Raw genomic sequence first — 24,821 nt, forward strand, 5'->3', positions numbered from 1 at the left:
TGGCTTCTTTTCCATCTCCAGGCTTCTGGTGTGCCCCAAAAAATTCACATTATCTAGGGGCCAGTGGGAAAATCACAGGTTAAGCTTTTCCATCTCGACGCAGCATTCTCAGGATAAACCAAGGAAAAAAATAAAGTGCTCTACAACTCCAGTGATAAAAAGAAGGTCCTTCTAAACCTAACAGCATCAATACTGCTGTCCTTTGGCACTTTAACATGTCTGATTTGATGCCACACATTATTTTTGTTATGAAACTAGAATAAACCAAAATCAATACAGTGCTTATTAAATGGACAAAACATGGGGTAGCTCATAGGTCTCAAAAAGCAAATGTAAATTGGAAACACTGTCCAGCTCAGTATTTCTAGCAGGGTTCTGCAACATACAGAATAAAGCTGAATATCAATCTTCAGGGTCAAATTTAAAAACCAAACAAACAAACAAACAATCACAAATACAACACTTTTTCAAGACCAGAAATGACAAAGTGAAGTGATAAATAATGAAGCAGAGGATGACAGATGGAGAGACCTAGATCACTTGGCAAGCTGGGTGCAAACAAGATAAAGAAAAGATAATGTATAAAGAAGACAAAGTACAAACAAATACTTCAGAAAATAATGCAGCTGTTCTTCGTGGAAAGAAAACTATTCCTGGAAGTAGCTCTCCTGAGAGATTTTGGAGGTCCCTGTGATAGGATCTAGCATGACCCAATTGTGGTATTGTGATGAAAGGCTTCCTCAAAAAGGAAAGATCAAGAACTGAAATATTCTTCATTGACACATCAGAATTATGTCCACAACACAGAAAGAGTATAGCTGAGCTGAAGAAGAACAATCAAAATGCTAATTTGGGGGTGGAAATCTCTATGTTGAATTTAAACTTTCTGAAGCTCATTTTTTTTAGCTTAGTACAGACAGGGTTAAGGATGCTTCCAGAGCAAGTGACTTGTGACATTAGTAAACACTCAGTTTTAGGGAAGGTACAAAAATAATTTCATTATAGTGAAGATAGTTAACTCTTTCCTTTCCCACCCTTTCCATTTTTCCAAAGGCTGCTTATCTTGTCTTTTCCACCTCAGAAGTGTTCACCCTTTTCCATGCTTCTCCTTCCTCACTTAGATTTTTGGGGACACACCCTACCTAACCAGATGTGCAGCTGCAAGTACTGCCTGTGTGGCAGCATTTCAGCTGGGATATTTCATGCGTACCCTGAAGATTTCAGCTCTAAAACCCTCCTGTGGGCAGGATACTTTTGTGCACTGCTGGGCTGAAGGGCAAGGTGACAGTTCCCACAAGGCAGCTGACAGACTCAGCCCTTCTGTTTGGCTCAGCGCTTAATCTCTCATCTTTAGAAGGAGAAATTTGTTTGTTCAAGTTTACAAAGGAAATATTTACTGAAGATTTTCAGAAATACGCTTTACATTGAAACACATGAAGCATCTGAGCATTGACACTAATTTAGGCAGCCCCTGAACACTGCAAGGTTAGAAGGCATTTTACCTCCCTATCATACAACAGCATGTGGGGTTTGTTTTGCTTCAGATGTTTTACTGGTTGAGCTTGGCTGGGAAATGCTATCAGTGCTTGAGGAAAAATAAAAGAAAACATACACATTAGCTGGAGATCAAGTACATTCTTCCAAAGGAAAAACAAAGCAAAACTCCAGTGTTTTGCAGTGTGACCCTCATAATAATGTTTGCATTAGGCCTGTTGTCTTATTAATATTCATTTATGTTTGCATAAAGTATTTTGCACAAAACCCCCATACACACCAGGCAAAGAATCCCATGTGTTGTTATGTATTGCAGACACACACTGACAGAATGGTTCTAACTCTGTGCTAGTGATGGTCTCCACTGATTTCCTCAGACAGAAACGTTTTTTGAAGTTGATCTGTAATTTTTCAGTTTTGCTCTGTTTAGTTAGGAAAGAGACAAGAGCCCCTTGAGAGCAACCTTACTCAAGACTAGAAGCCTGTCTAAAAGCTGTGACTGAAAAGGAAAAGATAAAGGTTTGGTCAGGTCTCAGTCATTATGCAGGAGTATAGCATCAGAGATATGCAAGGAGAATTCAAGAGTTTTTCCTAACTTACTCAGCAAGCAGAGTTTGATCTTGTTGGTCCATAATAATAATAAAAAGTCACAACCCTTTTATCTTCACCAAAGGCCTCGATAGATGGTGAGGATACAAAGCCTTGTCATGGCCTTGTATCTTCACCTAAAAGCAGGATTTCACCTCCCAGACTACAAAATATGCTAAGTGCAAATAAAAAGCCCTGCTTAGACAGTAGAAGAAACTCCAGTCTCTTCTGGGCAGGGCTAGCCATGCACAAGCACACTTTGTCACATTTTTAGGAAGCCAGACAGCCGGCAGCACGCCGAGAGGCTTCGGGAAGAGCCCGCAGTACATCCCTCTATTTACCTCAGGTAATCTCTGCGGCAGAGAATGAGATTTGCTTTTGTGTAAAGAGTTGATCCAACCTCTCCAAGACGACAGTCACAGCAGGCACACTTCAGACAGTCTTCATGCCAATATTTATCCAGAGCCTTCAGCAGGTAGCGGTCCTTGATCTTTCGGTTGCAGCCGGCGCAGCCCTTCTGCTTCCCTTTGGGCTGTACGGAGAGCATCGGCACGCCTGCAAGGCAAACACAGCACTCCTTCAGAGCACATCCCAACAGCTTGGCCAGGCTGCCGGCACCCGGGGCAGGTCTGGGGGCAAACGCTGCTGCCATTACAGGGAGCTCACAGTCAAAGAAAGCTCATGTTGCATGGAGCTGACAGTCAAAGGAATCCTAGCTTCATTTGCTGTTGCAGGCTAGACACTTGCAGCTCTTTTTCCCTAAGGGCAGGACTGACACAACACACCAGACTCTTTCTAACCAACATCTCATAGCAGAATAAACGGGCTGTAATTTCAACATTTATTTTTTTCCCCTCATTACCCATCCCCTTGTGTTGTTAATTACCAGCCACAGGCAATTAAAAAGAGCAGAGGGGCCATCATGTATGTACCACTCTGGTTCAGCATCTGATTCAAGTTTGATGGGGAAGGGAGAGGAGTGGGTATAAAAAGATGTGGTATGCCACTGTTTTTCCTCTCTTGTGAATCCTGTGGGTGACACAGGCCTGACTGAAAGCCAGAGCAGGCCAGGGGCTGCTCCAAAATAAATTTGATTCAAAAGCCCTTCAGAACTGCTGAGAATAAGCCCACCAGCACCCCTGTGCCACTAATAGAAGCCACATTCCTTAAGCAAAGCAGAGCTTTCCTCCTCCTCTTGTACCACTGGAGAAGGTAGCACAAAGACAGGAGTTTCATCCTTCCTGGAAACCCCTGCTGGGACTACAAAGCAGGCATGAGATAGCAGGATATGAAGTGGTGACAGCACACTCAACTCAGGAGGCTGGGGGGGACTTGCTGTGTCCAGCTTTTTCCTTTTCTCCAAGCAGCCAGTGCCTGACATGGCGAGCACTGTGATGCTCGTCACCCTTCTCAGTTGAAGAGCCAGGCAGGAAAGGACTTCATGGAATCAATAGGCAAGGTGGAAAAATAAACAAGGATTGTACTGTGGGTGAGGGACAGGACAGGAAATGATGAAAGAAGAAATTAACTCACTGAGATGCCAGAATTCCATTTGCTCTAGAACCTTGATTCAATTTGTTATGATTTTTATTTTTACTGGTGTCAGTCACTAGAAATGACAATGCTGGGCCTGTAACAAGCACAGTGTGGGCTTAACCAATGCAGAGATGATGAGAAGGGACACTATGGAACAGCCAGCAGTGTCACTGGTTATATACTCTTACACAAAGTTAATCCACCCTTTCTGCAAGAAGCGCTGGATGTCCCAGAAAGCAGCAGCTTGATAAGAGAATTATTAACAGTCCCTTAACCAGAGAGGACTGAGCCAGTGCCACTGCAGTAAGTGACATTTGCTGCTTTCCTTAAAAGCCAGGGTGACCTGAGAGTGGCTCATGGTCAGCACGTGTAAACCCACCACTCCCACAGCAATAATTGCTTTGTCAGAGCCCGAGCAGATGACAATAGCACTTAGGACACCCCCACACAAACAGCGAGGTATTGATCCATCTGTAATCAAAGTCTCAGCAGCACAGAGACAGACCAAGTAACATTCAAAAACCCTTAAAGAACCCTCCTGCCCTCTGCTACAGCACACTCAAAACCCAAGTCTCTACAAGCAAACTTCTGATGCCAGTGACCAATCTGCAATAATTAAGTGAAAATCTGTAAGTGTATTAGACTGCCACATATGCAACCTGTAATGCTCCTGAGAGAAATTCTACAAAGCCACAGAGAAACACACACACACACATTTGGAAAGAGTGACAAGACAGGGAAGCATCAGAAGTGGATTATGCTGCAGGTGCCAGAGGTCAGACTGCAGAAGTCTCATGTGCCTGGTGAGAGTTTCTTGTGAGAATGAGGGAAGTGGCCCTGTGGTTCTAGACACACCTCAGTTTGTTTGTTTGGGGTTTTTAATCCAAAATACATTTCAAATAGCAAAAAGAAGCTTCCATTTTCGAGTAATTTCCATGCTCTTCCCAACTGCACTCCAGGAAAACTGCACATTGTGAGAAGAGTCTGCCTTCTTGTGAGGCAGAGAAGGGTGAGCATGTGAATTTGCATTTGCAAGCTGTGTAAGAACAGTACCAGTGATGAAAGACAATAGTTTGCACCTATGAAAACTAGGACCTAGATGTGAGAATTGTGTTTTTAGATAGGAGCCCCAGACACCAGCAAGTCATTATTCACCCCCCCAAATAGGTTCTCTAAATGTGCACCCTTAGAGGCAGAGGAGGATTTCTCACAAGAAAGAGGGTCATCATACAATTCTTTTGCAAGGTTTGTGTAGGTAACATGAGGATCCTGCATCTGGAAAGACACAGATTCCACATAACCAGGACACCTTAAACTCAAGAGAGCTGCTGCATGGATGGGGTTTGAGAATGAGACCAGCTCTGTTGTTCAGCAATAAAAGATCCTCAGCAAGATGGGACTTCCCAAGGCCTCACTTTTGAAAGCAGTGCCCTTTCAGAGGTCCAGCTGCCCTCACCCAGCAGTGGCAGTGCAGAGGGTGCCAGTACAGCAGCAGCAGCATCATCAAGCACAAGGGCAATTGTGCAGGGATAAAACCCTGGCTGGACCATTAGGAGAGGCTGGTTTGATCATTTAGGGCAGGTGAGGAGGGTCTCCTGTGGCAAGCAGGCCTGGATGGCTGAGGGCTGACTGCAGGGGCAGTTCTTGTTCCCTCTGTGGCCCTGGCAGCCCTTGCTCTCCACAGCCATCTGAGCTCCTCGCTATTGCAAGAGCACCACTGTCTTATGAGAGGCTTCTGCAAGTAAGGGGAATGTAACACTTTGATTTGCTTCTAATAACTAGCAAAGGAAAAGATATAGATATATTTTTAAGCAGTACCTTAAGCAAGGAAGAAAGCTATGTATTTGGTCAGTGTTCAGCAGGGGGCTTTCTAATGAAAAAAGGTACCATTTCAGAGATCATATGATGTTCAAAGCTGCTATTCCCACTCAGATAATAACGAGCAAGGTCAGCCTCTGCTGGTCAGGTTCAGTGTTTTGAAATTACATTTTGGGCTGTGAGGTTTCCCTCCGACATCCCAACCGACCGGTCTGCACGGAGCACACAAGCCACTACAGAAAGTTGCAGCGGCAATTAGCTGGTGAGTTGACACAGCAGGCAAGGTGTGAAACAAAATTTCAAAAACTGCCAAACTTGATCAGCAAGGGTTCCTCGAACACTTGCCATGTCATTTTAAAGCAACAAGAGAGAAGCATCTCAGAAGCTTAACCCTTTTCACAGTTAGAGGCTTGCACAGAGAGGATGCAATCGACACCAAACCCTGCTTTCCTCCTCCTGCCTCCCCCTTCCAGCAGACCTGAAGCAGCCTGGGCTCTGCAGGCAGAAACCACCTGGGGAACTGCTCTTTCTTTTTGGTAATTTCCCCACTGCAAGACTGGGATGTTGCTTCATTTCTCTATGTCCATTTTCCCCCAGTACTTGCCTAAAAATGCCAAGATATCCAGTTCAATTTGATAAGGGGCATGTGGTGTCTCACTGGGGCTGTCAAGAAACAAAGGGGTCACCTTTGACAAATTCCACACGTGCTCTGTGGATGAGGATAAGAAAATGAGAAGGATGTTGCAGAACGAGAAAAATTACCAGCTGGATGCTCACATATTTAAATATGCGATCACAAGGGAACACTGATTATTGCCAGATTCTGAAAGTACCATCAAGTTGCTCCCTTCTCTCCTGTTGCTAGACATCCAGTGCTCTCTTTTCTTAGAAACAGTAGATGAATCCTTTCTATTTCTGGCTACCTACACTCCCTTCTTTGCCCTTTACAGCTTAATAGACTTGCTGCTGGTAAATACAAAACTAAACCCGCTCTGCGTGCTCAGAGCTCCAATACACATTAAAAAATTATAGACATCACCTCTGGACTTACTGAAATTTATGTCTGTGTCTAAAGAGGCTGTTATTGTAGTGAGTAATCCAAACTTTACCACTATTCACAGCCGGACAAACAAGCTTTAATCAGCCTGTATCTGCTCAGTCAGAGTCTTTTTGTAAAATTATTCAGATGGCTTTATAACACAAGTGTCCACTAAGTACACCTCTAAATTTTTCTAAGCCATTTTACTGATATTTCTATTCACATGGCAATCAGCTGCAGTTCCTCTAAGGCCACTGTTCATAAAGCCTCCTTTCCAAGAGAGCCTGGGAACTTTTCATAAATGGCAGACCTTTTAAATAACAGTTATCTGCACTGGTCCTACGGCACACGGCTCCGCAGTGCTCTGGTCTGCAGCAGAGCTAGAGGTCCCCTCTGAAAGCAGGGAAGTTCACCACCTAATTTCTCTAATGCAACTCTAAAGGTTAATTGGTCTGAAAGAGTAATGGGGAACTGCTAGCTAATGATATATGCCTCAAGGCTTTGCAGCTTGCCTGTATTTTATACAGTCAAGTCCAAAGCATAAAACACAGGTGATATCACCAGGACTTTACAGACCCCCTCCAGTTCATCCCCTCAGCCCTCGCCTACACCCACATGTGTGGGGAGAAGGCAGCAGGAGCTGGAGGCAGCTCTGTTCCACCTGCATTTTCATGCCTTATTAGAGGGGGCTCGGAGAAGTGTGTTGCTGCACTCCTCATTACCTCTGTGGAGAACTAAAAACAACCCTAATGAGGAGAGCCAGAGCGTACAGTACGGGCTGGGAGGAGGGACGTCCTCCCACTCTCCCCAAGGAATCCGGCCAAAATCTTCAATTTGCCATTTATGACAGCTAATTAGTTATTCTATTCAAAATCTTTGCTTTAAATAAAAGAACTAATTATACACAAAGGTCAGTCCCCCACCTCCTGTGAAGCACACATAATTGGCTTATTTCTCCAACATTGTGTGTATGTTTTACACAATGCTTTCAGGCAGATGGCTTTAACTCTTTCCCTCGACAAGTTTTTTGGTGTTGGCTTTTTTGTTGTTGTTCTTGGGGCTTTTGTTTGTTTGGGGTTTTGTGGTTATTGTTGCTGTTATTTTGTTTTTCTTTTTTTAAAACCCCAAAACTTTTCCTCAGAACAGCTACTTTAACAGTAAAAGCTGGTTCAACAACAAAGCAAATAACTATGCACACACACATACAAAATACTTCTACTCTCCAAAAGGTTTGTGACAATCACTCCCTGTTGTACAGCACCTTGCACAACACAGCACTGGAATTATGTTTTTATTCTCCAGCACAAATTCTTCCTTGAGCAGTGCCTTCAGACACTGCTACCACATTTCTGAACCTTCTTCTGCCAAACACCACAGTTATTGAATAAAAAGTTATTTTACCCTTGTTATTTTTTTATTATTTGTAATATTTTTAAGACTTTTTTTTAATTATATAAGTGGTTATTATAAGGATGCAGTATTCCAGTGCTAAAAGCAATTCTGGTTTAAAGACGAGGGGTTTGTCAGTCAGGCAACTGAGTCTGAGTTTCAGAGTTCCACTTGAGAGAAAAAATGTTTATTTCTAGCATCAACACCCTTTAAATGAACTGACCTCCTTTTGCCTGCTAACAAAACCCCCAGCATTGGCTGCAAAAGATGAAAAAGTAACTGAAGAGTAGGAGTAATCTTATTAACTCCTGTCTCATCACAATAAATAGGCTGCAGTCTTATGTCTTTTATCAGAGGATCTGATACCACTTAAAAGCATTAGAGCCCTGCATCACCCATTTAAGTAAATGCAGACAGTCATTGCCAAAAAGATGCAGTGAATTTCATTCCCTTAAAAAGAAACTCACTTTGTGTTCCCAGTATTGTATTACTCACCTTCTATGAATATTGCACCCTGTGAAACAAGTCAGACCTTGCAGCGAATGGAGAGTGGGCTGTCTTGGGCATCTTCACCAAGAATTTCATCAGAAGAATTACAGCCAGCAAGGTGAAACTCATCATGTCATTCTGTATATCCAATTAAAACGTTACATTTGGAACACCAAGTACTTGCAACTAAATGCTTATGAGTAAGCCTTAGACCATTCATCAAAATTATTCAATGAGAAAGCACAATCTTTTTTCATTGCCCATTTCAAGCTTCAATATGCAGCTGGTGATTTTTACAGTGGCTTTAGCAATTCATTTGGGGTATTCTTTCTTCTGAATCATTACTGAACAAATTTCCCAAGCATGGCAAAAAAGCAGTTGGAGAGGGCAGTTAGTGGGAGAAACAATATTTTGATCACCACTTCTATTTTGACTGTTCTAAGTCCTCTGCCCAATAACATAGCAACTTTTTTTGTCCATACACTTCATGACAAGCTGTAGAGTCTAGTGTCTTCTGGCAGTTTCAGCTACCTAAAAGTGACCCAAAGCTTCAAGAGTGGCTTAAACTCCCCTTCAATCTCATATGTAGGGATCCCGTTTTCAAGCCATTTGCTCAGATAGACCAACATATCCAAAATAATTATTTGGCATCATTTGAATCTGTACCAACATAGGTCCTGATTCAGGACATGAGGTTTAGGGTTAGAATCCAGACTTTCATTTTCCCCAGAAGTTTTGAGTCTGCCAGTACCTGCTTTTAGCCTCTCTCAGTTACAGAGTTTCTCTTACCAGAGGCCAACCTGTAGCTATAAAGAAACACATGGCAGCAGGACTAAACACAAAGCATAATAATTGTTGCTGCAAGACAGTTTCTATAAATCATTTCAGGAAGCAATGTTTTCCCTGTGCTCATAAAATGTGTTTGTTTGAGCTTTAATTTTTCGTAATTGGCACATGTCCAAAGTTTATTCTTAGCACATCCAGTATTTCAGTAAAATCCATTTTTACTGTTTGAAGCCCTGGAAGCAGTACAAAGACATGCAGATTTCTTCTACTTTCAACCTAATCTGAGAACATTCTGAGAAGTTTTCTCCATTAGTCACAATTTAGCATACTGCAGTCTGGCAAAGGTCCAGATTTCAGGTGGCCACCTCCCTCCTTCAGTGTCTGTAGTAGAAAAAAGTCTGGCAATGGAGTGACTACCCTCAAACCACCTTTCCAGCAGTATGAGAAAAAAAACTACTATTAGGGATGACTGGCCTGAAATTCATCCCATATTCCTCAATATTCCATTAATCTGCAGATGACCATTGAAAAGACACTAACCTCAAAAGCTGTCTATTTAGTGGGTTTGTGTGTCAGAGCCAAGTAGTGGCAAAAGAGTCTCCGAGTCAAATGGTCACAAAGGTAAGAACTCATACCTGACTTTTCAGCTCTTGTAAGAATAACCTGTGTACCAAAATTAAATACAAGGCAGGGTTTGTTTCCCTTCCCTTTTTCAACAGGCAAGAAAATCAAATGGAAAAAACCTTCTATCAAGTTAAATATCCCAAAGAGTGTTCAAGAAGTAAAAACTCCTCAGTTATTTCATGCTGATGTGTGATGCTACCCAATGCTCACCTCCCAGGTACAATGGCCTGTTTAACATTCTGAGGTTTCGAGACGTGCGGTGCAGCAGTGCACAGGTTTAGCAGTGAAACATTAACATCACCCTGACAGATCTGGCATGCTATACATGTGAATATTTTAAGGAGAATAGAACTATATCACTGCACAATCACCATCAGCTTTTCTTCTGCCTCTTTGCAGACATACACAATGTCAACCTAAGCTTTCGGCAACCTTAATAGAATTTCAGTGCCCACTGCCAAATGGCCATTTGATGCTCTGCTCTGTGTACACTGATGAAGCAATCTGTCACAGCCCTTAATGCAGGCAATGATGACTATCCAATCTAAAGCTTTCACAGGCTTATAGAAATTTCTCAAGACTTTTGGAGCCTACAATAATTTGCGCAATACCACAAAAGAATTTGGAATCCTGGTGCACTCTGTATTTAATGAAATATGAATATACTCCTTTAAATGTTTCTAGAAGAAATCCTACTCAGGCCAAAAGCACATTTTATACCATAAATCACCAGAAAGTTGCATTGGCAACTCTGAAATAGAAAATACTATTTCAGTATATGATTGCAAGTTACTGTAGTGTGAATATAACAGCCCCTCCTGCCCTGTCCAAACTTACTGCCAAGGCAAGCACTGATGTTCATGCCCTGCACAAGATTAGTGTAATAAATATACTAGGACTAAAATTTATTTGAATATAAGAGGCAAGGAGAGATTTGCCTATGGGGAATACAGAGGGAATCTATCTGCTTAATGCAAACTGTGTAAGAGATACAATTGCTGTTGACTGACCTTCCAGAAGTCATGAAATACACTTCCCCAGTGACTTAGAAAGATACAGTTATCCGCCAAACCTATCCTCTTCTTCCTTTCCTAGCAAAACCAGAGCAACCCATCTGCTATTAAAAGTTGAAAGGAGAAGGGCAAGCTATTTCCTTGTCTTCTTGTCGAAAGGAAAAAACACAATAGACAGTCCTTTGCAGGACCATTTGCATGCTGAGCTGTCAGACCATGCACTTTCCATTAAAGAGATAGCATCCCTTTTCATAAGTCCATTTGGGATCCATTTTAGTGTTATCTAAAAATCAAATCTACATGGTAATCCTTTTAATGTACTCTTGACTTTTAAAAACAGCTTTATGTTCCTTCAGGAAATGTTTTAAGCCATTACTCAGTAATTATTATTCACCCATGAAAACACTGATCTTTTACAATATATAATCGGTTTGCTGACTTAAAAAATAAAGCAGACTAGAATTTTGTCTCATGAAAGTAGCAAAGGATAACCAAGGTTAAGAGAGCATCCCATGTCTTCCCCCCCCCCCCCCCCCCCCAATTATATCTAAGTGGTGTGTTTTTCCTGTTGTATGAGAGAGGCTGAGGTGGTCATAGTTCCAAGTGCCTGTGTATGGAGACTCTCAGTCTCAGTCTGTGAGCACTGGTGAGCACTGTGCAAGTTAACCAATAAATAAATACTGATTTAGGAAGTGGAATTTGCATCATTGTAGATACAAATAATTCCCTAACCTTTTGCAAGCCCTGAAGTTTTGAGTGATGCTACACAACCTTCTGAAAGGCTGTGGAATTTGTGGAGCTACTTTGATAAGCTTCAGGTGCACAAGAACAAGTCTCAGAAGAAGTGTCAAAAATGGTTCACATCTAGTGCAGCTTTACTGGATTTTATCCACAGCAGCACTCAACATAAGAATGCTCAGTCAGACTCCAGGGGCTTGAAACTACCTTGAAAGCCCAACTACCATCTCCTGCAGGATTTGCCTTGCTCCTTTCCAAACTCCTTGACACACCCAGAGGTGGTTGGGAGGCAGAGGAGAGTTTGAGTGAAACGGAGATCCAGAACTGCCTTGTCCTTTGCAGCAGAAGCCAGAAAGAGGAGTAGAGTGCATTTTGCTCAGGTATAGCTGCTGTCTGAGAAGGACCAGACAAAAGCCCATGACTTACGCAGTCACTCGACTACACAAGGTTCCTGGATAACCTGGCCTTGAAAGCAGTTTGAGAAAGACCCAAGATGTTTAAACAAAGTGTAGCCCACCAACAACCATTCCTTCCTCTCCCAGTGCTGACCCCAGAGAGCACAATGCCCTTCATGATGGCTCTGGTAAAGCAGTTTAATATTTCAAAACTAGATAAAGGGCAGGGTGATGTTTGTCAGAAAGAATTTCCTGTACCTTGCAAATAATACCAACCAAAGTTATTCTCTTAATGCCATGAAGATAGAGAAGGCAGAGAAAACAGAGGCTAAATACTTCATTACTTCTGTTCTTCTGTTTACTGAGGTCTGACTTAAGCCTTACTGAGCCACAGTTTGCTTCCACAATCAGATTTTACTCTACCTCATTTTGGCACTGCAATTAGGACAGAGAAAGTTCCACCCCTGGACATTTCCCCTTTCATTCCCAGGAAAAGGTATGCAGCCCCCAGTGCAAGGCTGATCATTAAATATTTGTTATAGCCGCAGTTGGCTAGTAACTATATGCCTCAATTTAATTTTTATTATTCACTTCTGATTAAGTCAGGGCTCACAAGCCACAGCTGGCCATTAATGCCACCCTTCTTTACAAGAAAATATGCTGATAAGAATGAAAAGTGGTTCTTTGGCTGTTGTATACTCATTCTATAATGAGCTCCTTTGAGGTGACGTATAGAGGCAGGATTTGAGCATTATTACCCTGGACAACAGCAAAGACACAAGTAGAATTGCAAGACTTTTTTCTTTTGTTCTTTTTTTGTTTGTTTGTTTGTTTGTTTTTTTCATGTCCAAGCAAGGCTTTGAAAACCTTGCTGTAATTCATATATTCCAGAATAAAGTGAGCACTTTATTTTACGGGTTTGAGGCAAGTTAGCATGACATTTAGTTTGCATTAAAGCATCCTAGAAGTCATACGAAGTACATCATAACAGAGAATATTGTACTTTATTAAGTATTCAGGAGCATCACAGTATTCAGAATATGGATGAGAAGCTGGAATTGCACAAGACATTCCTCCTCTTACGACTGACCACTGAGTTGAATTCAAGCTGATCCTGAGGGAGCCATTTTCATTAACCTACTGTAGCTCTCTAATCCTATTCCTTGAATTTCAGACCACCACCACTAAAAGAATTTATGACCTGTTGCCTGCACTTTGGATGGTGCTCACACTTCATTCTTTTCCTCAATGCATCCTGCTCCTCTGGATCATTACCAGTGCTTCATGCAGCAACCCCTTAAAGTGGAAGCCTGCTCTTCAATTCAGTTCTTCATGCTCCATTTAATTCTCACCAACATATGTGAAGATGGTGATGGTTACACTTGGCCAGAAACAATGAAAAAAACATAATAATCAATATAATAATTGATATAATAATCAACCCAATGTGCAGAACTGAAAGTCTCCTGAAATATACCTCCTGAAGTCTGGCCTGGATAGGTAGCTACTAATGCTTTGCCTGAAACCTCAAACAAAAAAGAAATTCTAAACCACTAACCTTCAGCTCCAAAAACTGCCACATTTCCGGGCCAAAAAACTTACTGAGCAGCTTTTCCTCCGCTCCATTTCCGCGGGAGTGTCTGCCGTGTGATTTGCTCAGATTTTGCCCACCTCATCATGAGACTCCTGACTGCTGAAAAGAACTCCTTCACTGAACTAATGAAATAAGGAGTCTTAAGTGCCCTGCAATCCTTTTTAGAAAAGGCTATATCTCCAGATGAGTCTCAATTTCACAGCATCAGGGAACCGTGTGCCAACGCACTGAACCGGAACACCAGGGCTAGCAGGAGTTGCAGACAACAATGCTAACATCAGGGTTATTTTAGATTAGAGCACTTCCAAATCAATTTTGGATTTAAACTTTTAAATGCACTCTCCAGAAGGAATCTGCACTGACTGAGTATTTCCAAGGCTAATTTTCTAAGCTTGAAGGAAACTCATTCTTATCTAAGAAAAAGATGCAACTAACCTTTGCCACAAAGGCTGGGTCACAGCTAGAAAACGAGGCAGACAACAGTCCTAGAAAGGAATAAACTGCCTAACGACACATCTGTAAAACTGCTAACAAAAACAACAACAAAAAAAGCCATACTGATTCTGTTGGGAAGCGATTTTAACTGAGGCCAGAGGTTGTCACGGTATTTGGAATCCAGGGCACTTCTGCTGCTGAGGTACCCCATCTCCCACAAGCAGTCCCATTCCAGCAGGGGTAAGGGATGTCCAGGAGAGCAGGGCTGCACTCCAGAACAGGTATCATGCTGCAGTGGGATAGAGGAAAAGCTGAACAGTCGCAGCTTGATGGCAGTTTTTTTCCAGACTGAAACTCCTGCCGAATTAAGACAGATCCTCAGCACTCCACAGAAAAGTGGTTGTGATGAGAGAAGAGAATTTGTAAGACAGATGGGAGAGTTAAGGTTAAAGTTCAGACCAGAAGCAATTAAGACAGCTAAGAGTGCTCTGCAACTTGACACAGGTTTGCTTTGTATTCAGAACTTTTCACTAGCATTAAGCATCTTAACTTGTGTATAGAGAGATTATAATTAAAACCTGACAAGCTTAAATTAGCCATTTAGAAAAGGTTCTCCAGAAAGCTTTTAAAGTAGACTAAACATATCTATTAAAATGGAAGAAAGGGAAAAAAAAATCAGAGCCATTTTCAGTTACAATAGTTTTCCCTACCTAGATATTTCAAGAGATTAGACAAATTTGAAATCAAAGTTCTGCAACTGTCCAAAGCCACTTAACAGGGGGGAGAGAGAGGAAGTGTGGCAATTAGAAAAACCTTTAAAACTCCCTCTATTTAATAGCCACAATCCTCTGGATGAACATAAGCACCCCAGAAACCCCATTAAAAAAAGTTAAGAAAAAAAAAGCGAGAGAGAGAGAGAGACAGAGAGAGAGGGGGGGAAAAAGAGATCCTTATTTCCCTTTGGGATTTCAAGCACTTCAGGGAGTGCTCTATTATGGTTCCCCAGGGATGGGGGAATTATGTCAATCTGCCACAAGGTGGGCAGTTAGTGAGGGAGGCAGCCTGGAAACTGGCTTTCACTAGGCCATTCCAATTAAAGCATAGGGAGCATTTTCACCTCACTCTGGCTATTTAGATTAATTCCTAGTGTTTCAATGCTATACAATTTTTCTACGAGTTCAAGAAACTGAATCTAAAGCAAATTTGCTCTGTATCAAAGAAAGGAACACATCCACCAGTGCCAAATGACAGCAGGTAATTTATTCCCCCTTCGAAAGAAAAAAGCTACATATACATTGACATTTCAAGAAAAAGTTCACAGACTATAAGTATCTATTAACCAGGTTTTGAAAATATAAGTCATTAAGGGCAAAGCTGCTGCAAAGTCCACCTTATTACTTCCAAATCATTTATTCTTTCTTACCTGCCTCGCTTGTTCATAAAACAGATGCAGTCCTGGAGAAATATGGCTGGACATCTAGCTGAGACACAAGATCCAAGGCTTGGTTTCCCAGCACACGCATTCAACCCTGCCATGCCCTCCTCTACTGCCCAGGCCAAGCAAGCAATCCCAGCTGGCTCTCGGCACACTTCTAGGTAAGGAAACACATTCAAACATTTGCTTATTGACTTAAGGAAGCTCCTACACTAACCTGTTAACCTAAGGAACAACCCTACATTACTTCTAGCTCTGATTGCTCCCAAAGCTGCATCAGCTTCTCTCAACATTTGTTTTTAAAGCTCTGGAGCAGATGTTTTACATGCATGAAGTGCATGATATAGGTATTTGGATGGGCCACAGGGTGCCCTTGTCACAACCTGCTGCACATTGAAGACTCAGAAGTTCCACGATCGCAGCAATCTGCTTTTGGGTGAGAGAGGAAGGTGGAGAGTGGAGAGGTAGTGGAGGAACAGAAGATGGCACAAATGTGATACAAAATATGGTGCAAACATGAGTACTGTAGTTCTTCAAAGTAAAGAGACAGCCAGTGCCTGTCCCTGAGAAAAATAATCTAGCTGCAGCAGCAATGATCGCTCTAAACCCATGTTGTTTATCTGCAGCGTACATTCACTGCCTCCATATGCCAGCTGTAATCCTTTTCTCCAACCTACCTCAACTCTACGGCACTCCACGCAGCACCTCTTTTCAGAGGAGTCTCTAAATTATCTAAGCGCAGGAAAAAAGAATGTTACTTTAAAGCAAACCATGATCTGCCAAAGCAAAGCTTGAGGTGAGTAATTTGTTACTTCACGTGCTAGGAGGTTTTTTAATATTTTTTTTCCTGAGTGCCAACAATATTTGAAGTGGTGATGTGCATACAGAAATCTCAATTTACTTTGCTTCGTCTTCATAGCCCACCAGTGTAGTTATTCCTAATTCACAGTGAACCAAAAGTCTGATAAGGAAAACCAACACCTGCTCCAGATCGAATACTTAATGGAAGTGTGTGAATGAGGATTTCCAAAGCTCAAGATCGATTTGGGTCCTTAACTGAACTGCTTAGGAATGGGGTGTAAAAGAATAGATATCTGCATCTCAGGCACCCTAAACTCCAAGTAAAAATATCTATCCCGGTTTTGCTTATCTGTAGCAGCAATTTCACAGCAACTGCCGGGTGTGCAATTGCCACTCTGCTTTCAGAGAATTAAACAGCAGAAGACTTCTCCAGAGACTTCTCACTTCTTATGTGGGTTCAGCCTTATTTTCACTTCATTCCCAAACCTAGGGCAGCTGAAATCCATCTCCACTCCGAGGCAGGTCCAGCAGGCACACCAGACAAGGGCAGATCCCTCTTCCCAGCACTGTAGGGGACCATCACTGTAACCTTCACTGCTTGTCCCATCGTGCCCCTGAGGACAGCTGTCTGAGGCATGGGTATTTTCCCCTGGAAGTTCCTGGCAGCAATTCCTCTCCCAGGTGAAAGCCTCTGCTCCTCTCTGAGAAGAGTTTGGCTCAGTTGTCTTGAAAATCCCCAGTGGTGATAACTCCCTGTTGTTTTCTCCTCTATCTCCCAATTCCCTCAGCCCCTCTCTGTGGGTACCAGCAATAAGATGGTTCTGAAATGAACTTGCTAAGCACTTTCTAGTCTGTCAATAGGACTGCTGGCCAGCTTTGACAGACATGTATCTTGTGCTCAAAAGCTTACAGCTGATCTTTGATGTCTGGGAAGCAAAAACTTGTCACTGTTCTATGACAACACCGAAGACATGAATCAGGTACTCCTAAATATTTACTTTTATTTTAATGAGCTCCACGACAAACTATTTCTACAGCCTGGGCAGCCAGAAAGCTTGATTTAAAAAAAAAAATTAAAAAAAAAAAAAAATCCAACACTGACACTGCATGCTTTTTGTCTAGAGACTCCTATATTAGAGCCATAGAATTGAAGGGTGAAACGTGTCCATCTCCAGAGAGAAGTAAAGCCAACAGGCAGCATAATTTAAACAGCCAAGAAAACTAGGGGAAACCTTTCCAATGCATGAGAGCTCTGAGACATCCTCTATGCAAAACAGGCACCACTTCCATGCTCGAGACCTGCCCATCCCTCTCTCCAGGACCACCCCTCAGCAATAACAACAGTTCACTGCTGCTCAAAGGTCAAGGGCTCCACCAGCCCTCCAGAGATTTGAGCTACTGGTTCCACAGTGTCTGCCAGTATCAAACCTGACACTTAGATTAGCAGTTAGTCCCCAGACATATCTAATTTCTCATTTCTTCAGTTTCTAGTGTCAAAATACACTTGCAGTACAATATGCAAAGCTCCACTGGCAATATCTTTTCTCTCTCTTCAGTTGTGGTGTGAGGAATGCCTGTTTTTTTGGGAAATAGTTGTACTTTTATGTTAATGTATTATCATACTCATAAACCCCTGAGATCATGTTTTTGTTATACAGCATCAAAAACGGTAAAGCTGCATTCCACAGTTACCATCACATTATCAGACACAGAAATATTTTGGAAGTTAGCATGTAAGACAGATGCTCTGCATTATAAATACCAGAGAATGATCAGTCTTTGATATGCAGTTCATGAATGGCTTCATCACAGCTCCATTTGGTGGCTTTCCTTGAGCCAATCCACTGTAGCACTACATATCACTATGGTAAGATTTGAACAAGCAGAGGGACCTGCACACTCCTCTCCTCAGAGGCCAGTGAAGAGTTAAACCACATGGTACCATTTCTTCCCATTCTGCATGACAATATCAGAGCAAACCTATGTCCTTGCCCCTTCCACAGCCCTCATATATTAAAACTATTACTCACTTTTACTCATCATGTACAGGGTTTGCCTCATTTTTATCCTAAACTGCGCAGTGGCAATTTCCCCCAGCACTTCTGGTCCACCCAGGTCCACCCTCACCCACCCATGAAAGGCTCCTGCCATGTCACACAAGAGCCACTGTCCCTTTGTTTTGGGATGCCAGCATCTTAAAATCCTTCCAAGCAGAAGGGGCAACCTGAGTAATTTCATGCCCAGCTGCAAGGAATTTTTAACAGGGAAGGAGACAAAATGAAGCTTAAAGGGCAGGTATTAAATCTCATCAGTCCTCTGCGTGCCAAGGCTATTAAGAAAGTTTGAAATTACAACAAATCTCTGCTTCAAAACCTACAGACCTGGTTCTCCAAGGCTACCTATTTAAGTAGCTTGCAGACACATGCTTGTGTCATTCAAGATGCTTTTACACTTTTACACGAAAGCTGCATGAGCAGCCTGCACACAAAAGCTATTCTTGCACAGCACGTGGTGGCAGAGAACATCTTGTCCTCGTCGGCTCCACTGGGGCAAATGGGCACCAGGTTTGTTCCATTAACTACATTTCTTACATGGCTGCACTGGTTCCTTTCCCTCTACCTCTGTCTGTCAAAGGACAAGCCATTTCTGAACTCTGTGACTTTTTTATAGAACTGCCATTGGCGATATTTGAGTTCCATTAATTCCAGGACAATTCTGCAGAAAAAGTCCATGTTTGGATGCAGTGCACCTTGTAAAGTGTTGAGAAAAGGAAAAGAAGCCACAGCAAAGCAGAGGCTCAGGCCACAGAAATGGCAAGAAGATATCAAATGTTGCTTTAAGTGCTGAAATATTTGTGCTTTGAAAGAAAAATGCTTTCAGGAATCCCAGCAGGAGTCATCTCTATATAAAGACTTCACTTATAAAGGGACATTTGTTATTCTCAATTAATGGCATTCTGATAGACACGTTTACATTTCTATGTGTCAGACTCAGCAGAATACAAAATGACTGAAGGCCTCATATTTTGTTCTGAAAACAGCCAGAAAAGGATCTAAAGGTGAGGGAAAAAAAAAAAAAAAAGAAAGAAAAATCCACATTTTCTAGAAGACATATGATGTCCTTTGGCTCCTTATAGTTCTGAAGCCTGGTTATCAAAATACAGATTTACACCTGCAAACAGCAAAGCAAAATGCCACTACAGCTCCTCATGAAATTAGGTGACGACCACACCGAGAGGCAGTAATAGATCTTGATCACATCCTCCCATGGATTATTTGAGAAACCTAATGTGGCAGAACACTGCAGAGTAGGTTTCTGGAAAAATGAATAGCCAGAACTCTCAAAAAAAAAATTCCCACTTTGCCAGCAAAATGTATATACTGTTACTGGATTTCAAACATCCAAAATAAAAGGAGATAGAGAATGAACACCTTCATCTTGTAAGAAAAAAACAACTTGTTTTGGGGAAAATCTAGAAATAAAAAGCCACTTCAGTGACATGTTGTAACTGAAGCACCAACAAATTCTTCCCACATACACACACACCCCACAGGCTGCTGGTAGCACAGCACACACATGGCCAGGACTGACATACAAACATTTGTCACTTGTGAGCCTCCCTAGGCCTAAGGAGTAAAAGACAACATTAACTCAACCACCAGAAGGTAAGGTTCATATTTTTTAAAAAGCCAAAACATTACAAATAAAAGTGCAGGTACTTGAGGCCCAAAGGCATTGCACTGCCCAACTCCCTGAGGCAGCAGGTCGTCTTTGTGACGTATGAGCACACGTACATCAACCATCAAATCCTTTTCCAGTCACCTCCAAATAATGTATGTATCTAGAAGAACAATTTTACTCACGTTCACTCTCCTTTCTCTGCTGGAAAGAGCTGCAGACTGTTTGCTTTACCAAAAACTGGAACACTAGTCGGTTTTATCATTGGGTGGGTTTGTTGTGGGTATTCTTTGCTATTTTGTTATTGTTGTATTTAAAATTAAGAATACCCCATAGAATATTAAACCTTCCCATGAAGTTACAGAGGACTTCAGGTAAAACTGCCTAACCACCAATTCAGCTATATAAATCTACATGTTGTGGGTATTACCACCCAATGGCCTGATGCTAGACCTGTAATAAATAATTCAGTACTCAAGTAATAGCAGCTAAATTTAGAAAGCACCCACAAAACCTACTACCATTAACTGGAGCCTTCAATGCCCAGATTTGGTTTCTTGGGCAAGGTGGGAAATGCAATTTACTACCAAGGGGAAGAACAAGTGTTGAAAATTAATTCGGCAATGCCTCCAAGTATGGAAGCTGTCCCTCTGCCCAGGGGACCGGGGATTTGTGGGCTCTGCCTCCACGTCCAGACTCACAGGACAAGCCTAGCCTAAAAACCCTTGAAGAGCTGGGATGCCAGCTGCTCCCAGTTTGGACTAAGCACTAGGAACCAGAAAAATCTCAGATTACAACTGCAGCTCTGACACTGATCTTACATGTGAAAATCTCTGCATTGGTGCCTTTACTGGTGACAAGGGACCAGCAATGCCGATTATTTCCAAAAGATTTCAAGTGGTCTCCCGCATTGTGAAAAAAAGCACCAAGTTGCTTTCTAAGTGTAAATGTGCTGCCAGCTGCAAAAGAATTAACATAACAGGCTACTCTTACCTTATCCTAAGATCCTTTATCAAAGACCAGGTAGATTAAAGAGATTAAACTTTCTAGAGTGTTTTAAAACTTCCATAAATCCCCCCACAAATTTACAACTTTTTTTTTCCAAATAAAACCTTTGTAAACTGTGAGGTACTTCGGCAGATACAGCGTAGATGTATCTTACCAGCAAAACGGCAGTTTTCCCTCCTTCTAAATGATGGAAAGTCAATTTGCATCATAATTAAACCAAGGCCCTGTAACGTTACTTTTAGTTAAAACAGTAAACTACTATAATAAAAGTGTACCTGGGGAATATTTAAAGAAGGCACTAATGATTTCTTCCCCAGTGGTTAATAAATTCACTTCCAGATCAATTTGTTCATGATAGAAACTCGAGAGCATAAACAGTTACACAAGCACATTAGAGTGTGTCTTTCTCAGAATAAATGATTTATTACAATGATTAGCAGCACATAAACAATTTAAAATACAACTCTAATTAGCTTTTTGGAAGAAAAGGAGAAAAACCTTCCTGACTCCTTCTACACATTATGTTTTACTTTTCTAAGTGTGTACTTTTTAATTAAATCCAAATGTCACAATAAATCTAAAGTGTTTTATTACCATCCTGGCTAACTAAGCCATTCATGCGAACACCCATTATATTAAACCAGATGCAGGACTGAAAGTGGTTGAGCAGAGAGGGGAAAGAAAGGGGGCGAAGGCAATTACTTCTATATTTGACAAGAGATTTGTACAAATGTTTAAAGACAAGAAGATCTTTGGCAAGATTTCTCTGTTTTATCCAGGGAGGCTGGCCAGCTAATTGCTCTTTAATATCTGCTTTCAAGTTTGAAAGCGTTGCACCAGGTTCAACTTTCCCCATCTGAAGCATAAGAAGGGGACAGGAGAAAGGCAGGAGAACCAGTGTTCATAAAACCTTGTACAATTCACCACAAACAGCCAAAGCAAACTGTGCCTCTACCTGTAGATACACACACCCACTTCTATGCCTGGGCAGAGCAGAGGATGTCCTTCCTAAAAGCTTTGAGATCTCTCCCACGAGGTGGCTGACAACCAGCCCTTGCTGTTCCTGATGACCATCACTCATCTGTGGAATGAAGGGCCACCTCCCCTTGGCAGGGTCCAGAGGGGAGGTGGATGTGGCCGGTCATCCCAGACAGCTGTCCCACAGTCCAGGCTGGTGCCTGCAGCACAGTGAGGGACAGCAGCAGCAGAGGACATTTCCCTCTTAGCGATGGGGAAAAGGGGAGGAAAAGGCTATAAGAGCCTTTAAAAGGGAGGAAAAGGTTATAAGAGCTGGGGGGCTGTGAGGGAGGGAAGGAGGGAGGAAAATGGAAACCCAGCCCATGAAGCCTCAGGACCACTCCACAGCACTCTGTTTTACTGCTTCCTCAGCAGCCTGGTCTAAACAGGACAGATTTAGCACAGTTCAACAAAAGCTACCCATTAAAGAAAGCAGCTGCGATTATTAAAATAGGTTAGAGAAAATGGGCACGGTGCAGATAAAGCTTTTGACCTCAGCGTGCAGCTCTCTCAAGAACATTTTAGCATAATTTATCTAAATTAAAAACCAAACACCAAATTCCAAAAGATCGTTTAAAAAATGCGATTAAAAAAGCAGGTCAAGGGTTGGAAATTAGTAATTACTACTACAATTAACCAAAATCAGACAGAGACACATGAATTGTGCACATTACTGCGGCTCACGTCAGAAAGGCAAATGTGAGCAGAGCGCAGAAGAAAAAGCCGCAAGTTGCAGAACCACTCGTATAATTAACCTCTGCCACAGCAGAGGACCTGCTCTTGTAAGTTTGCATCGTGTTTCTAGAGGGAAGTGCTGCCAGCTCCTACACCCAGCTATCACACCACGCTCTTCACCAGCAACCCAATTCCTTGGAAAACAATATTTTGATTTTCTTTCAGTCCAAGATCTTACTGCATCTTCACCCTATTAGCAGTGCATTTGCCCTTCACCTCCTATTTTAACAGTTCTGAAAAAGATGAGAAAGGCCAACATCTGAACGTCCCCATATTGAGAAGAGGTCATTTACCAAAAATGCCACCTGCTAGAGTCCATATTGTTTGAGAGCAAAAGCCTATTGAGAGCTGCAAAGAACAAAACATAAAGGTTTTCTAAAACAGACTACTTAGCACTGGATGGAGACAGAAATACTCTGTATGCAACTAACATCCTTCAGATGATTTTCCTTAGGTTTTGGGGGGGATAAAAGATAATTTAACAATTAGCACTTTGTTCCCACTTCAATCTCAGAAGGGCTCTTTGTGAGCTTCCTTGGAACAACTCTGAAAGAGCTCAGTGGGAAAGAACAGACTGACTACTGTTTTGAACTATAACCAAAATGAACTATTCTCTAGGTCCTCCCTTGAAGCTATCATCTACTTTAGGTTAGATGAGGGAAATCTAGGTTCAAATTTTATTCAGGCTCCAGTTTAATTTTGAGAGCTCAGAAGGCTCCACAAATCATTTTAAGTTAAAGTAATGAAAATAGGTGAACTTGAGAAGGTGGACAGGCACGAATGATCTCTTCCAAAATAGGGAAGAATCCATCTGCTCCCTTTTAAAGTGCATAAAAGTCATTGTAGCAGTAATGAAAATTCAGGGATGTAAGTCATGGACATCATAGCAGTCTATTAGAGAGAGGATTGGGGCTGTATTACAGAATACTGTGAGCTGCGGTGATTATATAAAAGGGATGCAGCAAAGGCAGCATAGCAGAGGGCAAGCCAAATGATTCAAGGACTCAGGAATCTCAGCTTTTCAGAAATGGAGGGAGAAATGAAGATTTCTATCTTTTGAAGAGGCAGGATGAGTACAGAGCCACTTGCATGTCTGAGAACAGCTGTGAAGATGAAGGTAGAAAGCAGAAAGGGTTCCTCAGACACAGAAGGCAAACGGCTGCACCTCCAGGTTTGCACCACAGCCAGCACCGGGACAAACAGGCTCAGCCACAGCTCTTGGGAAGGTCTCTGCACTTCCTCTCTTCGTTCCACACACCACACCATGCCCTTCAGCCATGCACTGTCAGGCAGGAGCAAGACACAGCCTCCAGCCAAGTACCTCAGCTGAGGTAGAGCTGGTAAGGGTATGGGACATACTGGCCCTGGCTGGGGGCTGCCCATGGAGTGTCTTCAGCTGACTCCAGCTTGAAACAGGGGCTGGCTTCTGCTTCCCAGCCCTGGGCCAGCAGCACCACCAGCTCCCTCTGTACTGCTTCCGACAGGACAGCCACAAGGCTGGAGGCACTGAGTGCTTGCAAGAACTCTGCTACCTCACATTAGAACTGGACATGAAACCACCCTTTTGAGGCCTCTGCATGGGACTGTGGCACAAAGAGAGAAACGTTACACTCGCCACCTCCCAGTTCTCTCGCTGGACCAGGTCCCTGTTCAAAACCAGCCAAACCCCATGAGACTCATGAGAAGACTTAATACGAGTTGAACACTCATCGTGTCAAATAAAGACCAAATGTTGGCAAACCCTTAAGTAGTTAGAAATATTCCTTCTGCTTATATTCTAAAAATGGAAGGTTCCACATCCCCCCTGCATCATTTCTTCTGACTTGGAGCCAGTAAAACCAGAAACCCACAAAACCCCCAGCATGCCTGGTTTAAACTCATGCATCCCTTCTCCTTGGTGACTACACTTACCTCCTCCAAGACACAGAGATCCAGTTTACTTCCACATTTCCAAAGATAATGGAAATGTGCTTTGTTGCATATCTCTTTGCTAATATTTTTAAAACATCATCACGTACCTTATTTGGTTTGTGCAATGCTCCCAAATTGGTTTTCCCTATTTTAGAGGAAAAGGACTCTACCATAATACATAGTACATAGCAGAGTAAATCAAACAAGGGGTGGGGTGAGGATGACATGTTAAATTGCATAAGTGATACAAAAAAGCACAGCCAGACTAGCATTTGAAGCACAAAATCTTAGTCCCAAA

General features: G+C 42.3%; 1 protein-coding gene across 5 annotated transcripts in view; it reads right to left on the minus strand.

Annotated features, from left to right (window-relative positions):
* LMO1 (LIM domain only 1) overlaps positions 1 to 24,821 on the minus strand; it is a 239,318-nt gene that overhangs the window by 13,467 nt on the left and 201,030 nt on the right. For all 5 annotated transcript variants that reach the window (XM_053979720.1, XM_053979719.1, XM_053979717.1 and 2 more), the window contains one exon: positions 2,424 to 2,637. In XM_053979720.1, coding sequence (XP_053835695.1) covers positions 2,424 to 2,629 — 206 coding nt within the window. In that variant the 5' untranslated portion in view covers positions 2,630 to 2,637. The remainder of the gene's footprint in view (positions 1 to 2,423; positions 2,638 to 24,821) is intronic.

This window comes from Vidua macroura, chromosome 6, assembly GCF_024509145.1.
Source record: "Vidua macroura isolate BioBank_ID:100142 chromosome 6, ASM2450914v1, whole genome shotgun sequence".
In the NCBI taxonomy this organism is placed as follows: domain Eukaryota; kingdom Metazoa; phylum Chordata; class Aves; order Passeriformes; family Viduidae; genus Vidua; species Vidua macroura.